The 15829-nt window shown below is 30.3% G+C and overlaps 5 protein-coding genes across 5 annotated transcripts; 3 read left to right on the top strand and 2 right to left on the bottom strand.

Annotated features, from left to right (window-relative positions):
- Positions 1-2769: 2769 nt before the first annotated feature.
- LOC113791533 (uncharacterized) lies at positions 2770-4808 on the bottom strand. Its single transcript, XM_027341359.2, has one exon. The coding sequence runs from the start codon at positions 4739-4741 to the stop codon at positions 3386-3388; it is 1356 nt and encodes a 451-aa protein (XP_027197160.1). The 5' UTR covers positions 4742-4808; the 3' UTR covers positions 2770-3385.
- Positions 4804-6001, top strand: LOC113791640 (uncharacterized). The gene is made up of 2 exons (XM_027341474.2): positions 4804-5464; positions 5520-6001. The coding sequence occupies exons 1-2, from the start codon at positions 4898-4900 to the stop codon at positions 5811-5813; spliced, it is 861 nt and encodes a 286-aa protein (XP_027197275.2). The 5' UTR covers positions 4804-4897; the 3' UTR covers positions 5814-6001.
- A 1-nt stretch (position 6002) lies between these two features.
- On the top strand, positions 6003-6899 carry LOC113790574 (uncharacterized). Its single transcript, XM_027340263.2, has one exon. It carries the CDS (start codon positions 6041-6043, stop codon positions 6749-6751), a length of 711 nt encoding a protein of 236 aa, XP_027196064.1. The 5' UTR covers positions 6003-6040; the 3' UTR covers positions 6752-6899.
- Positions 6741-9208, bottom strand: LOC113791429 (sodium/potassium/calcium exchanger 5-like). The gene is made up of 5 exons (XM_027341245.2): positions 8587-9208; positions 8405-8519; positions 8037-8337; positions 7279-7976; positions 6741-7224 (listed from the first exon to the last, which is right to left on the bottom strand). The coding sequence occupies exons 1-5, from the start codon at positions 9079-9081 to the stop codon at positions 6806-6808; spliced, it is 2028 nt and encodes a 675-aa protein (XP_027197046.1). The 5' UTR covers positions 9082-9208; the 3' UTR covers positions 6741-6805.
- A 1960-nt stretch (positions 9209-11168) lies between these two features.
- Positions 11169-15824, top strand: LOC113792230 (uncharacterized). The gene is made up of 9 exons (XM_027342144.2): positions 11169-12495; positions 13592-14368; positions 14517-14594; positions 14665-14795; positions 14864-14939; positions 15003-15181; positions 15278-15368; positions 15432-15691; positions 15747-15824. The coding sequence occupies exons 1-9, from the start codon at positions 11992-11994 to the stop codon at positions 15799-15801; spliced, it is 2151 nt and encodes a 716-aa protein (XP_027197945.1). The 5' UTR covers positions 11169-11991; the 3' UTR covers positions 15802-15824.
- The last annotated feature ends 5 nt before the right edge of the window (positions 15825-15829 follow it).

Genomic DNA, 15829 nt, shown 5'->3' with positions numbered 1-15829 from the left:
ACATAATCTACAATGTTAATTTTAGTTTAAAATTTTACTTTTCAGCATTAAAAATTCATCATTATGATTGGATGTTGAAATTTTGGACAGTAATTTTTTCGACAAATGTTTCTTTAGAAATTAAATATGAAATAGAAAACACTATACTTTTTCATTGAAAAATTTTATAGATGCCGATGATTTCAAACAATTTTAATTTGGATCCATATTACCAAGAGAAATATTTCAGGTCATCATCAACCGATCACACACGTATAACCAGCCATCAATCGATTTGATAATTGTTTCAAAGAACAAATTTTCTTGTTTCATTATTGATATAATGTGTTTGTGTGTGTGAGTGTAATTGTGTTCTCGACATAATTTGATGGATGCTATATTTTATTGACAAAACATTTGGATTCGAATTTGGAAACAATTGGAACAAATAAATATACAAACACACACACACGTGTGCCATAGCAATTTTTCTTTAGACACGAAATTATTTTTGATTGGATCCCAAATAGATTCAAGGAGATCCATTCTAAATTTATTGTTGATGGCAACCAGCTGGCGACCAGTTTATTTTCAATGACATTTTGAGTTAAAAAATGATCGATCGTTAGCCATAGCAGAATGTTTCCAAAAAAAACTAATGAATGGAACGTTCGACTGGTGGGTGGGTTGCTGACTGGTTGGTTGATTGGTTAGTTGCATGGTTGATTGTGTGAACGATAACGGAAAAGCAAAATTGGAATTTGAAAGCAAAGTGATCATCATTGTTTTCAGGTAAATGTTTCATTCGAAAAATAAAAATAAATTTAAATGTTATTTCGTTAATAAATTTCAGAATTGTAATCTTTTTTTTTGGCTAGAATTGGTTAATTTTAATGATTAGATAGTAATCAGTTTCAAAAGTCGCGTGCACTACACTAGCTAAGGAAAAGAAAGAAACATCATTATAGAATTTCGGTTCTATTCGTGAATGATGCAACCGCCACTAATTATTGAAGATTGTCTCTATAGTAGAGAATATCTGGATTTCAATAATAATCACAGCAACTTTAGCAATTATTCCGAAACCAAAATGCATCTTGTTATAATAAAAGGTTTCATAATGAGTCTTATCAAATGAAAAAAAAACTTTGAATCGGATGCAAGTATCGAAAAAAAGACATTTACCCAACTGATAATTCAGTCGAAGAGAAACCCGACTGAAAACCATTATTCAAATTAGATTTTTTGAATTTTTGTTTTTACATAACAATCATTTCTCATTGAAAAACTAAAACTAGTGATTTTTTTCTCACTCAAATTTTCGAAATTATCATAATCATCGTGTCATTTGATCCACAACTATAACTAACGTATAATTTTGATGACAATAATATTCATTCATCTATTGATGATGTATATAAATAACATAGGATTATCGAAATATTTTCAAAAAAAAGTTTCAAAAAAATTTACGAAATAAAAAATCCAAACTTTTATCATTCATTATTGCGAAGCATTATCATATTTCTATGATGATAATATCATTGAATTTAATAGTTTTAAATTATGGAATATGAATATCCGACATTAGATAGTCTAAACTTTTTATAATGTGGCCAAACAAAAAAAAATAGTCATCATCATATAATATAATAGAATATATTTGTCGATAACAACAAACTTTGTTATCTGTGGTCGATTTCCTTCGACTATATTTTTTTTCATTTAATTGAAATTCTCTTTCGTTTTTTTTCTCTGCTGTCACATCTTCTATTGCATCAACAAAAAAGCAACGAATCAGGCTAGATTAGGACACGTGTCTGAATCCATTGTATTTTTTTCTTTTTTTCTTTTTGGCTGATTGTTTGTGTGCATGAATAGAGAATTTTCCGTTAGGTATATCTCCTAAGTGATATTATCAATGAATTTTTTTTTCATTTTCTATAATCAAACATCCATTCATTAGCAATGAACAAAAAAAGTACAGTAAACAAGACCACAAACGATTTCATAGATATTATTATTATTCAATATAAAACGAAATTCCAACAAAAACAACAACAACGACAAAAAATGACACTAACTTGTGACAATATGTGACTGTCCACAGATATATATTGCGTTTTGATCAATCAAACATAAAGCATTTTTTCCATTACCTTGACAATAGGCATCATCATCGTATCCCAAGCGATTTTATTTCATTTCAAAAAATATGCTTCACCTTGATAAAAATGGTTCAGTTCAATTTCTTTTTTTTTCGATATAAATAATGTAAATCAAATGATTATGATTATTATGATGAATCTGCTTATAATCGACATATCGATCTATCTCCACATGAATATGATGAATTCTAAATTAACAGTGAACACGTGTCTTGATCACTTTGATGATGATGATGACGAAAAATGTCCATCATCATAGTGATCATAAAATGGTTTGATCCGAAAAAAATGAATTAGAGATCGCAATGAACAAAAAATATGTTCACTATTCAGAAGAATATAATTAAAAAATAAAATAAAAATACCAGGGATCAATGTGCTTGTCAAAACAAACATGGTCCTTTTTTCTATTCATGCTTTCATTTCATTTCAATTTTTTTTTGACATAAATACCCAGCACCAATAAAGATAGGGAGAGAAAGAGAGATTGTGCATATATTACATCATTGTAAAATCAAACTATTCGGTTGTCATTGGACGAATTTGGAACGCGCTACAAACAATGACATTGTCAACAATATACATCTCATCGTCGTTATACGTCAATCAAAAATATTTATAAAAAAAAGAATTTTTTTTTAATCTTGACAGCAGAAAAAATTTCTGAGGAAAGAAAAAACATCAGTTTTTTTAGATTCGTTCGCTTATTCTGAACCCTCTGAATATCTTCTTGAATAAATGAATTAATTATGAAAATTGTATTGTCCAACTGCAACGGATGATGAGTGAATGAACACAATTCATAATCCAATTAATCCTTTGAGACAAAGCACTCATATACACAAACAGACCAAATTGTCAATTATGTGGATTCAAAAACATCTGGTGATACGCAAATGAATATGGAATTTTTTTTAGAAAAAAAGTTACAATGAAAAAAAAATTTCACAATATTTTTTAATTTACAATTTCGAATCAGCGCGACACGTGTGAAAAAAAATAGAATTTATTCGAAAAATTCATCGGTCTGTGACCGATTCAAAAGCTTATCAGTATCAAAACATTCGCCAATAACTATATATTTGATAGACATGGAAAAGAAATAATTCGAAATAGTTTAATTCTGTTATTATGTTTGGATATTTCAATTTTCAATTCAAATTATATATTATTTTTAATAATTTCAGATAATGAAAATGAAAATTTAATAGAAATTAAAATTCAAATAAATTTAATACTCAAAATTCGTGTATATCATTGGCAAGAAATTTCATTTGATCACCATCGGCTATAATTAATGTATCACCTTTAATAATTGGTCGTAATAATCGATCAGAAATATTTGTATCGAATAAAGAAAAATCTTTAGCAAAATAAGCTTGTCGAAGACGTTTATCATTATTTTTACCAAAATATTCGGCTTCATCCATATTTATACAATAACATAATCGACCATTATCGATATTCCAAAATCGAACAATATCATCGGAACCTGAACTAATTATTAGATTCCTTTTTTGATCAATATTGATTTGATGAAAATAGCTAGTATTGTAATGATTTTCATATTCAATAACAGATTTAGCATTGCGACCAAACATTCGTTTGTCAAATTGTGCTAGATAATGCTCGCTACCGGATACAATAACTCGATTTTCGCCTAGTTTATGTATGTCTAGTATACATGAATTTCGAGGTCGATGTGAATTTCGTTGCTTTTGTAAACAATTTCGTATCTGATTTAGATCGACAAATTCAATAGTTCCATCAGAATAACCTATAACAGCACAATCATCGCCAGAATCAGGATCGCTTTCAAAATCTATACACTGAGGAACTCTTGGATGTGCTGCCTCAAGGACCATATGTGCAATTCCACAATGAGGATTTGTTCGGGAAGACTTTTCTCCCAATGCAAAAGAATGATGTTCTTTTAAAATTAATGCTTCATTTTCAATAATTTCGTAGCGTTCATGACAAGATGAATAGATGAAATTTTTTTTACCCGGTTTTCCCACCATTTGAATTATATTTAATTGTGAGATAGAATCTTGATACGGTTTCATTAGTATTGAGTTATTTGGATTGAAGGAAATAATTGTTTGTTGCTTTATATGAGTTAACGTTTTATTGTTTCCTATTGCCACTATTTGAGAGTTTTTCGGCTCGGAACGTGTTGAGTAAAGATTAAAGTGGTAAAATCGACGATGTCTACAATTTTCAAAAGTATCATAAAATGATCGATGAGAAACAACAGAACCAAATCTAGAGTGCAGATAATTGTTAACACCAGCAAGCTCCAATGCACGACGTTTGTTTGGATGGTATTGCGATTCAAAAAAAGCTTGAGCTAATGGTTTTATATCCGGTAATATTGTTTGTTGATAATATTGTTTGAATTCACGGGAACGTCGTTCACGTTCCGAACGTTGACGAAGTTCACGAGGATTTTTTGTCATATTCAACTGATTTATATGATACCACAACGGTTGACCATCTTCAATAATCACTCGATGAGTTTGTTCAAATGAATTGGCCATTTCTTTAATTTCTAAATTATCATAATCGATGAAAGTTTCCACAAATGAACTCATGTAAATCCTGAATCCCAAACAATCATCACTGCCATCTTATGGTCAATTAGATTGTTTGCAATTCCATTATGTTTACATTCTGTTAAATAAAAACAAACTTTATGCCACATGAAATAATGTTGTTATATAGATTTTCAAATTATCATTTCAGTTCAAATGTCTTTAAATAAATGTTGGCATCATATTAATCGTATATGGACAATTCGATGTTGGCGAATGAAACGTATTGCTATTTGTTCATCGATCATTACGGTCATCATCATAATCATTTATTTGACAATAATGATATTTTTATTATCGCCTAGCAAAAATAAAAACACAATTTCGGACTATCTGACAACGATCGTCAACGAACAAGAAGCTAGTGTTGATAATGAAATGAATGATGATGGATTTTCATCTTTACGGCGTCAACATCGATTGAAAGAATCGAATTCAAATCTCGAAGATGATGTACAAATTAACCAGCCTTCATTGAGCATTGACCTAAAAAGTAATAACCAATCTTCTAAAAGCTCAATAACAAAAGCCAAACATTTAGCTATTAGCAATGGTGACAACAGCATGATCATTTCTGGAATTAAATGTCGCAATTCTATGCAGGGGAAACTTTTAATTACTGATGATCGAGGCCGTGTTTGTCAACGTCAACATATAAACATCAATGGTTGTTGCAATGATCAACATTTCGAAACAAAAAAATTTGTCTGCGATACTTGTCAGGTATATTCCATGATTAAATCTTACTGAATAACAATTTTGATTGTCCATCAATCAGCCTAATAGATGTTGTGAAATTTACGAACATTGTGTATCATGTTGTATGGCACCTGAAAATCGCGATCATTTAAATGAAATGGTTAACGAAATTACGAATGCTGATGAAAAAGAAAAGAAAATGCGTAAATCATTGCAAATATTTCTTTCATCCATTAGCGATTCGTTTGAATTATGTTTAATAAAATGTCGTACATCATCTGCCTCGGTTCGACATGAGAATACATATAAGAATCCTCGAACAAAACATTGTTATTCATTCATGACTGTAGAGTTATTAACACAACAACAATAGCAGAAATTTTAATCAATGTAATCAAGTTAAACACAAAATTCGGACATAAGCAATAATGAGCATCTCAACAATTTATAATCAAAGTGTAATACAAAAGGCTACAGCCTGGGTTTTGTAAATAAATTATTTATTGTTAATAAAATAAAATCAAATTAAAATGAGTAAAAAAAGTATTTATAAATACTGTACTCAGCCAAACAGCATCAAATATCAAAGTTTGAGTTGTAATGTCACGGCATTCTCATTCCGCTTCCTGTGATAGCAGAAAAAGTACCAATACTTCTGTGTCCTGTTCGTGTGATAGCAAAAAAAGTTCCAATCACTCGGCATCCTGTTCATGCTCAACATCAGGCTCAACGGTATCAGGATCAACATCACAATCGACAAGCAAAAGTTGCTCTTGTTGTTGTTCGTCAACAAATCAAAGTAAAACAAAATCTTCGACATCATCATCAACATCTTACATGACAACTGATTTTGATGAGGGAATTGAATCTACGATTGGTTCGAAAATATTTCATGCCGTTGACGATATGGTAGATGTGGCATTATCTCAAGCTAATCATGAACTTGATACCCAATATGTATCCGGATCAGGAGCGTCGTCCTGTGCGTCTAGATCCTTGAACACGACATATATTTCTGGATCGAGTGCTGTATCATCATGTGTTTCGAAGAATAACTATTCTGGCCGCAATTTCAATCAAGCAAAACTAGTATCAACATCAAGCAACCAAGGTGTACCAACCAGTTTATTTAGTAATTCGACTGTTTCGAAAAAATCGTCGATGAACACTTCCACTAAACCATCTTCAAGAGCTCAATCGAAAACATCATCAACATCGAATACAAGTAAAGCATCATCGACCACTTCCGGTTTAAACCTAAGCAAAAACAGATCAACGCATACAAGTGGCAGAAAATCTCTTCACAAATAAAATTGGTCGAACTTTATTTTAAAATTGATCATTACAATTAATAACAAATTATTGTCAGCTAATTGATATTTCTAAAAATATGCTACACACAACAAATGCCACATGTAGAAGGAAACAAATGAATGAAAATTGTTTTGAAATTTTCCAATCGCATTGTTTAAATGTCAAATATAAGAGGGCAACGATGCCCAATAATAATATAGATGTATAAGGCAATGCACTGCTCTGTAATATAATCATAGATTTTTGATAGGTTCCAGTTTTAATCCAATTCAAAGAGAATTGTATGGCCCATGGTAAACCCAGGCCTAATAGAATAGCAAAAATATTTGATGCTATTGCTGCACATATTCCCATGGAAGCTTGGCCAGTTTTTTTGATGACAATAATCGATGTAACAAGATCAGGTACAGCCGATCCAGCAGCTAAAATGGTCATCCCCGAAATCGTTGATGGTATGCCGATCATATCGCCTATAGAAATTTCGAGATCATGAGTAAATGATAAAAATCATTAGTAAAACTTACTTAGACCGCTAATTGACCATACGGTCACATATGATAAAAGCGACAACCAAACAATGGAGAAAAAGAATGTTACCACTGGCCATTTTGCTGGCATTGTAATTGAATATATCACTATGAACGGCATCAATATGATACGCAGTATTATATTATTAGTAAAGCCGACACCATTATCATCACATTCATCGCCCAGTTTTTCATAATCCGATTTTGACTTTAATAATTTTGCATCCTGGACAATTATGTTCTCGATAAATATTTCAAATTTAAATTTATCTTCAAATTTTTCATTGCTATCCGGTTGTGGTTGTTGATGATTGTGATTGCTTATTCGATTATCTTTAATCAACAAATTGTTGATCTTAGCAATTTCATTGCATTTGTTAAGGTATTCTTTCATGATTTTGTTTTTGCCATTTTTTGTAATTGGAGATTTTTCGGTTTTAAAATTATTATCAAAATTGATTGTTAAATTGGGAAGATGGATACCACCTGTTGACAATGGTTGTTGTTGGTTATTGTTCTGTAAACATTTTCGATCATTTTCGGAATGTTGTTTTTGTTGCAATGGCTTTTCAACCGATTGAATCGGTGAAAGATTCTGCGGTTTTTTTTCAGGTTGTTCTTGGCCACTAGTAGCACTATAGAACATGACACCAATATATACCACGAATAATATCGTGAATAGTAATGAATCAATACTATTTATATGATGATTATGAATCAAATGAGAAATAATAAATTAAAATAAAACAACTTACAAATCGACAGTATTGTCTTTAATGGCCAATATCAGGACAATAATTGATATAAAATAGAAAGTAAGGTCACGAAGTACGGCATGTTTATCCAATCGAATCGATTTGCCAATGAAATATGCAGCAGCCAATCCCGATGCTGCCGGTATTGCCAATATATTGAATACACCACTACCAATGATGGCTCCAGTACCAATATCATTTTCGGTGAAAAATACACCGATAGCTGAAGAGAAAATTTCAGGACCAGATGTACCAAATGGTATAAGTATAGCACCGATAAGGTCGTCTCTGAGATTCAATGCTAAATAGAATTCAGGAAAATTTTTATATTATAAATTAAATTTTCATTATTATCATCAGTAACGAACTTTGTCCGATGCTATTCAATGAAGGAACAAAATATTCGTCACAAAGATAACCGATAACCAAGCAGCAATATATAAATATGACAATTCTTAACAAAATTTCAATTACAAAAAGAGCCTTTTTATTTAAACAAAAAAAGTGAAAATTTACTTTATAACAAATCTTTTACATGAATCTAATCTACCTTTGAATTATCTTCTTCTTTCAAATGTTTGTCGATCACTATGGATAGCGAATCACGATTCGAATTTTCTTGACTATTATCTGCAACAATATGATGATGATGATCGTCCACTGATTTTGAAATCGAATCCGTCGAATTGATGTCGACTCGATGATCGTTGTTTGATGATTGAAGTGTTTGAATTACATCTGTAACTTCATCGGGTGAGGGACTTTTTTTAATGAATTGTAATTCTTGTTCTTGTGATATGATTGATCGATTCACTGATCCAATGGTCGAATCGAATCGATTAACAATCCAATGATCAACAAGTTGCAAGCCAATGGGTAATGCTTGCACCACAGACAATTCAGGACATCGATTCACAATAGATGACGATGGCAACAACAAAAGCAGAGCAACAATAATTACTCTGAGTGATGATGCACGAAATCGCGAAAAATAGTTTAAAAACTGTTGGTTTCTTGTTTGCCAACCGTTAAAGGCTTTTGCCATCACTTGGTATACCAATCGTAATTGGTTAGAATGAATCCGATACAGTTATTTACCAATCAATATATACTAAAATCGAAAAGAACATAAATTGAATTTTCAGACCTTATCAGCAACTGATATCAATCATGAAAAAATAAGCTTCTTTTTCCCTATTATTAGTACATCAATGATTGTATCAATGATTAATGTTCATCATACAGTCATCAAATAGCGGACAGTTCAACCTCACTAGATGGCAATAAGAATGGTGGATTTAAATGACCATTCGGACATTATATTGATGACAATTTTTGATCAAACAATTTGGAAACTATTTCCGTAATTGAGCTATCATGCTATTAAGGAATGACGATCCGTAGTTATTTCTTAAATCGAATGTTGTTGTTTGTTTTTTAATGTCATATCAATGTTTTTAACGGCGTAATTCACAGTGAAATGCAGTGATTTGATTTGATGTGAAAAATTTCCATCGAATCTAACATCCTGTTTTATCTGCAAATAAATGATCAAAATAATTCAAATCCTTCGAAGAAAATGATTGACAGATTTCACATGCATATGCATGGTATTGATTTTTGATTATGTCAATAAATTTGTTCCATGATTGATTGATGAAATGATTGTTCAACATATTTTTCCTTCATATGGCTCGCGATCACACATTGTCGTGTGCCGATCAAAAAAGATGATATTATTTAAAATATTTCAAAGTACATAGTCAAAAAGTTGAGAAAAAAGTACAATAGACTAAACGAATGAATTCAGTTGACCGTTGTCGTTATCGAAATATGTTTGGTCACATAAATCTTAAGGTTTACATCATCATGTCATAAATTACATCACATATTATCTTCTATCAATCGCTACTTTTTTTCTCACTATATGGATAATGATGATATTAATGGAAAAAAAAAGAAAGAGAGAGAGAGAAAGCGATTGATCGAATCAAACAATTGACTGACCCCGTAATACGCATCATTTTTAAATGATTCGACTATAACGGTATAGCTAATAATGTCATAGCAATGTCATCATTGTATTGCTTTAGTATCAATCATTTTTTTAATATTATCTTATCTGTGAGGAAAAAATTGTAAAATTCCATAACACATCAATGTTCATGTTCTTTTTTTCATTGATGATATTTAGTTAAAATCATGTGGCCAAAGATCTAATGGATAAATCGAGAAATGGATAAAAAAACCCCGCTTGTTATGAAAAGGGAGGAAAATTTTTCATTTTCTTAAGAAATCCATCCATATTGATCATTATGTATTTCTTCTAAACATACTCGATTTTCTAACATTTTTTTTGAATCAATGTTTCTAAATAATGTATTCATGTGAAAGACAAGACATTGTAATAAATCATTAACACAGCAAAAAAAACTTGGTCAATCATTTGATAAGGAATATTTGTAAAAATTAAAAGTTTTTCAACGAAGAGAAAAAACAATACATTCGTCTAAAAAGTGGCAAAAATTCATAATTCACATCGGAGAAAAAAATGCGGAAATATAAAACATTAATGGATGTGCTTGTAATGGATGGACACATTAACATTGTTGTGGAACAAGTGGTGAGCTAGCTTCAGATTGTAGTTTTTTTTTGAAAGAGAGAAACCAATTTTCATTCTATTCTTTTTTTCGCAAGTATCTTCCAAAATAATCAGAAGCATTTCAGCTAATTTGTTCATTCCATTTCGGACAAACGGACAAAATGTTTCTCTATTCACTATTGACAAGAAAACAATTGAATTGTTTCTCATCTTTTACATCATTCATCATTTGTACCGATGAAAACATAATGATATTAGAAATAATGTTGTTGATGTCATTTTATCTTGAATTTTTTTTAAATCATTTTATCAACTCTGTTGATAATAAACAAACAATGAAATAGACATAAACAGCTAAATTTAATGATAATTAATGTTTCGTATGAAACAATTGAAAAAATCCGATAATTTAGAATATTTCGGAATTGTTGATTAAATATTGGATTTTTTTTGAAATAATATTGAATGCTGCCATCTTGTAATTGAAATGATTTCAAATATTTAATTTTAACCGGCTGTCGGTTCGGTTAAATGATTTTATTCGAAAAAAAAACTTGAACAGCCTTTTTTATCATTATCGGTGAATAGTCTAAGCATTTAGTGGCCGTCAATGCTACGCCATCAAAGCAACCACAACTCTATAGAAGATCAACAGGTGAGTGAATGAATGCCGATGTATGATGACGATGATCGAATCAAATATCAATCCATGCAAGAAGAGAAAAATATACATTCCCTTTAAAGAAAGAGAACGATAGAACAATAGCGAAATAAGAAAAGTTCACTCTTAAATTGAATGAGATTGTTTGAAGGATCGTCGAAGCTAGTGTTATCATTTAGACTCAAGGTTTCAGTTGGATTGCTACATTGATCCCACACAACAACATCATTATGAACATCGTCAATAATTATACATGAAGCAACAATTCAACAATAACAAACGCATTTCATCATCATATTCGTTAAATGAGTTTTTTGTGTATGACAAGATCAAGTTATTGTATCAAAATCTGTTTTATTATGAACGTTCCATCATTTTATTTTTAAACAAACAATATATCTGCGCTCTTATTTTATTTTATATAATATGGATCTTCAAAAAAAACCGATTCCTGGCAACGATAGTTCTATCTGGTAAAATTAATTTTTTAAGGAAGTAAATGTTTATATTGTCTACCTACCTACCTACCTCAATAAAACTCATCCCAATCAACAACAAAAAAATTGTGTCTGTAATGATATGTGTATGATGTTTGTTGTGATCTACCGTCGTAGAGATGTGTATCAACATAATCACGATAAAAATAACAAAAGCTTGATGATCATTGCAACAACGAAAGAAACACAACGACCATGATGCCAACACCAACCATATCATTGGCGGCCACTACACATTCGGTGAGCAATAACAATAACACGGCCACCACCAACGCGAACAACAAAAACAACAACAACGAAAAAATCAATCAAGTTATAACGCCAAATAATCATCTTGATTCGATTATAATATCAACTTCAAACGATAATACTAATGGATTTTGTTATCCAAAATCAGTAATGGCCAAATCATCGATTGTATCGAATATTGATCCAACAAATAGTGACCAAATTTCAAATAATGATCATCAATCTCGTTTACGACGACATATGACCGAAGAAATGAATGAAGATTCCATCTATAATGTATATCTAAAAAAGATAACCTATACTTGCAATAATATTTTAAATAAACAACAAAAATTACAAAGTGATAATTTCATCACTCGTTGTGATCAGGTTGATTATTCGTCATCAAAAAATTTAAAAAAAAATGGCAATAACAAAATGAATCATAATCAACAACAAGACGATCAACAGGTAATAATATTATTTTGTTTAATTAAATGATCAAAAGATTTATTTGATGATGATTAAGGTTTTTTTATTAGCCAAAATTGTTTTTCATTTTTTTCTTTTCAACCTGTATATTTTCTTTTTTTACATTGACATTTAAATTCGATATTATACATGTATATGTCTATGATTATAAATAAATAAATAAATAATCAGATAAATTTTTAGCAGCAACGAAAATATAGATGAATATTTTTAGGGAGAATAAAAAATAATCAATATGAATAGCTATTAATATCATACATCGATTACGATTATCTTGTATTCATCTATCTATCAATTAACAATCAATCTTTTTCTTGTGAATCAAAATGCAAAACATGTCTCAGACGCGCCCAAAAAACAAACTTTTTTTCTCATATTGAATAAATGTGTTCAGTTTCGCTTGTATCCTAAACTTTGTTCATATTTCGATTTTCATCCATCAATTTCAAAACAGTTATTTCATTTTATTTTTAATTTTGGTTGGTTCAGTTATTTGCTGCTTTGTGGTGATGATAATGGTCGATAAGACTAAATATTACATTTATCATGAAAAAAAGAGAAAATAGAAAAATATTCAACAAACAAGAATGTTATTTTTAGCAATATTACTTTTCAAATCGATCCTGTTAATATGAAACAAGTTATGGTGGCACGATTTTTCTTTTTGATCAGGTTTACCTATAATTGAAAAAAATAAACGATCCATATGGATCATATAATCGTTTGAGGGATTCGACTGTGAATGTTTTGTAAGAAACCTATAACCACTAATTATTTGCCAACTTTTTCAAATTATATATAAAACTCATTCGATAACGAGCAATTTAAAAGTTTATTTTAATTGATTGGAAAAAAGTTTTTGACTTGAGAATGATAACATTTAGCAATATAGTAATGGGTTAACAGCTTGTTGGAAGTTTTAAAATGACGACTTCCGTCTGTTCAAATTTTAAAATGGGAAAGTTTTTTTGAAAAATATAATTAGACTTCAGCTTTGATGGCTGTTTAGATTTTTTTGTTCAGTTTTTGTTTTAATGAAACGTGATTTTTTTCACATAACTCTTAATTTCTATAGAGCTTACAATGGGAAACAAGACAATTACGACAGATCAAAGCTGCCACTATGGAACATTTAGTTCAATTCATTTTACTACAAACTGAATATCAACAGCAACAGCATAATAATTATAATGAATCAAAATCTAGTCAACAGCATCATAATGATCATAGCGATAGTGATGAAGAATCTCAACTAGAATCAAGTGATTTGATGGAAGAAAGAAACAATGTTGCCCATGTAATGCATGTTTTGTTCGCAACTTATCGACAATTTTACTATCCATGGCAATTGTTCACCGAAATTATCCGACAAAAGCCGTTTGTCAGTACCAAACAATTCAACTTCATCCTATTCTATTGGTTAAATAATTATCCAGAAGATTTTTGGACACCATGTCAACCATCAATGGCAAATTCAAATACGAATTACATCGATGATCAAGCCAGTAGCCATAACAATAATGGTAGCCCTGAAAATGGTAATCAATTACTTGACGATCAATCATCATTGTGTAGTGAATACGCATCTTCTTCTTCATTGTCATCGAATCATGCTAGCTACACGACACCAAGTTTATCATTGTCATCCACATCGAACAATGTATCTAACAATTCATCATTATCATCAACATCAATATCATCATCTAGATTCTCGCCATTAACCTTGGCTGATCAATTGATTTCTCTAAGGCATATCGATGAAGAAGTAAAAAAACATTGCCTTCATTTGCTTGATATGAAAAAAGAGAATACAACCAATTCATCAACACTCAACTCTCATTCCTCTATACATGTAAGTGTTCATTTTTTGATTCTTCAATTTAAATCCAAAATCGACTCTTAAACTCTCCAGTACGAAATTGTAGCATTAGTTTAAAAATAAAATACCCGTAATAAAAAAAATCTAATCGTTTTTTATTGTTGTTTTTGTTATAAAAAAGAAATCGGTAAATAAATCCTCATCTATTATTGAATTGGATCCCAAATTCGTAGCACAGCAATTGACCGCCATCGATCTGGTTTGTTGATGCAATCGAATCATGATGAATATGCGTGAGCTAATTTTTTTATTTTATTTGTTTGGAACAGGAAAATTTCCTAGCATTAAAACCATATACATTATTATCGAATGTAAGATCTAAAACAAGAATCGAAACAATGATTCGTAATTTCAACCTATTATCTCGACATGTGATTATCACCATTTTACAACATTCAACGTAAGTATTTTGCTAATCCAAACTAATTTGCATCATATTATATAATTCGAATGAATATGATCACTTAGACCCCACCAAGTTACAATACATTGGATAGAGATAGCACATCATTTAAGAAAGATGAGAAATTTTAATTCATTAAAAGTAAGTTTGTTTATTGTTTTATCATGATTGAAATAGTCAATCTATATGAATTTGTTTACAAAGGCCATCATAGCCGGTTTGACTAATGAATCCATATATCGATTGAAAACCACTGTCTGGAATAAATTACCTCGAAATTCAATAACAACTTTTCAAAATATGTCTTCAATTGTCGATGATGTTAATAATCAAACTATGTTGCGTCACACACAATTATTCATTGAGGGCACATCTAAAGTCAGGTTTGTTTGATTCGATTCGAGTTATCATCAGTAAATCACTAATACAATTCATTATTGTCATCCAAAATTCATATTTAAAAAAATTCGTTCATTCAGTCTGGAAGATTCATTCGGTACAGTGCCATATCTGGGAACGTTTTTGACCGATATAACCATGATCAACACACGCTATGAAAATTATATTAAAGTAAATTATTCAACCATTCAATTTTTCTGAATTGAGATGAACCTTTTTTCTTTTATTTTATAGACTGAAAAGGGCAAAAAATTGATCAATTTTGAAAAATGTGCAAAACAATATGAAATTTTGATGCAAATGCAATTGTTACAAAAAAATGCAATCGCCGGTTTACAACAACAGCAACAACAAAATTATCAACATCAAATCTATAGTCTAAATCATTATCTATCATTACGATCCCAATCGGTGCCATCCATACCTCGTGTGGCAAGGATTTTTCGAAATTGGTTCCAACTCAACGAATCCGATCTACCCAGTGATCGTGAATGGTAATAGTCTATGTATTTATAATGACATATAAATAACCTTTTGTTTCTTTACCAGCTATCAAATATCCTTAGGAATTGAAAGCCCGTCAACAAAGAATGGCAAAAAATGATCATCATCATCAAAAAAAAACAATAGTT

Source organism: Dermatophagoides pteronyssinus, unplaced genomic scaffold (genome assembly GCF_027571235.1).
Source record: "Dermatophagoides pteronyssinus isolate colony J.1.1.1.1 unplaced genomic scaffold, Derpt_VIB-CSIC_2022.12 sq0002, whole genome shotgun sequence".
Taxonomy (NCBI): Eukaryota; Metazoa; Arthropoda; class Arachnida; order Sarcoptiformes; family Pyroglyphidae; genus Dermatophagoides; species Dermatophagoides pteronyssinus.
The sequence above is the reverse complement of the archived record's forward strand: the minus strand, read 5'-3'. Positions and strand labels throughout refer to the sequence as shown.

Coding starts and splice junctions, on each gene's coding strand:
- LOC113790574 (XM_027340263.2), top strand. CDS start 6,041: ATGTCACGGCATTCTCATTCCGCTTCCTGTGATAGCAGAAAAAGTACC.
- LOC113792230 (XM_027342144.2), top strand. CDS start 11,992: ATGATGCCAACACCAACCATATCATTGGCGGCCACTACACATTCGGTG. Junction 15,182..15,277: donor GAGGGCACATCTAAAGTCAG/GTTTGTTTGATT, acceptor TCGTTCATTCAG/TCTGGAAGATTCATTCGGTA. Junction 15,369..15,431: donor GCTATGAAAATTATATTAAA/GTAAATTATTCA, acceptor TTTATTTTATAG/ACTGAAAAGGGCAAAAAATT.
- LOC113791429 (XM_027341245.2), bottom strand. CDS start 9,081: ATGGCAAAAGCCTTTAACGGTTGGCAAACAAGAAACCAACAGTTTTTA. Junction 8,520..8,586: donor AAGAAGAAGATAATTCAAAG/GTAGATTAGATT, acceptor TTAAATAAAAAG/GCTCTTTTTGTAATTGAAAT. Junction 8,338..8,404: donor ATTGAATAGCATCGGACAAA/GTTCGTTACTGA, acceptor AATTCTATTTAG/CATTGAATCTCAGAGACGAC.
- LOC113791640 (XM_027341474.2), top strand. CDS start 4,898: ATGTCTTTAAATAAATGTTGGCATCATATTAATCGTATATGGACAATT. Junction 5,465..5,519: donor TTGTCTGCGATACTTGTCAG/GTATATTCCATG, acceptor TCCATCAATCAG/CCTAATAGATGTTGTGAAAT.
- LOC113791533 (XM_027341359.2), bottom strand. CDS start 4,741: ATGAGTTCATTTGTGGAAACTTTCATCGATTATGATAATTTAGAAATT.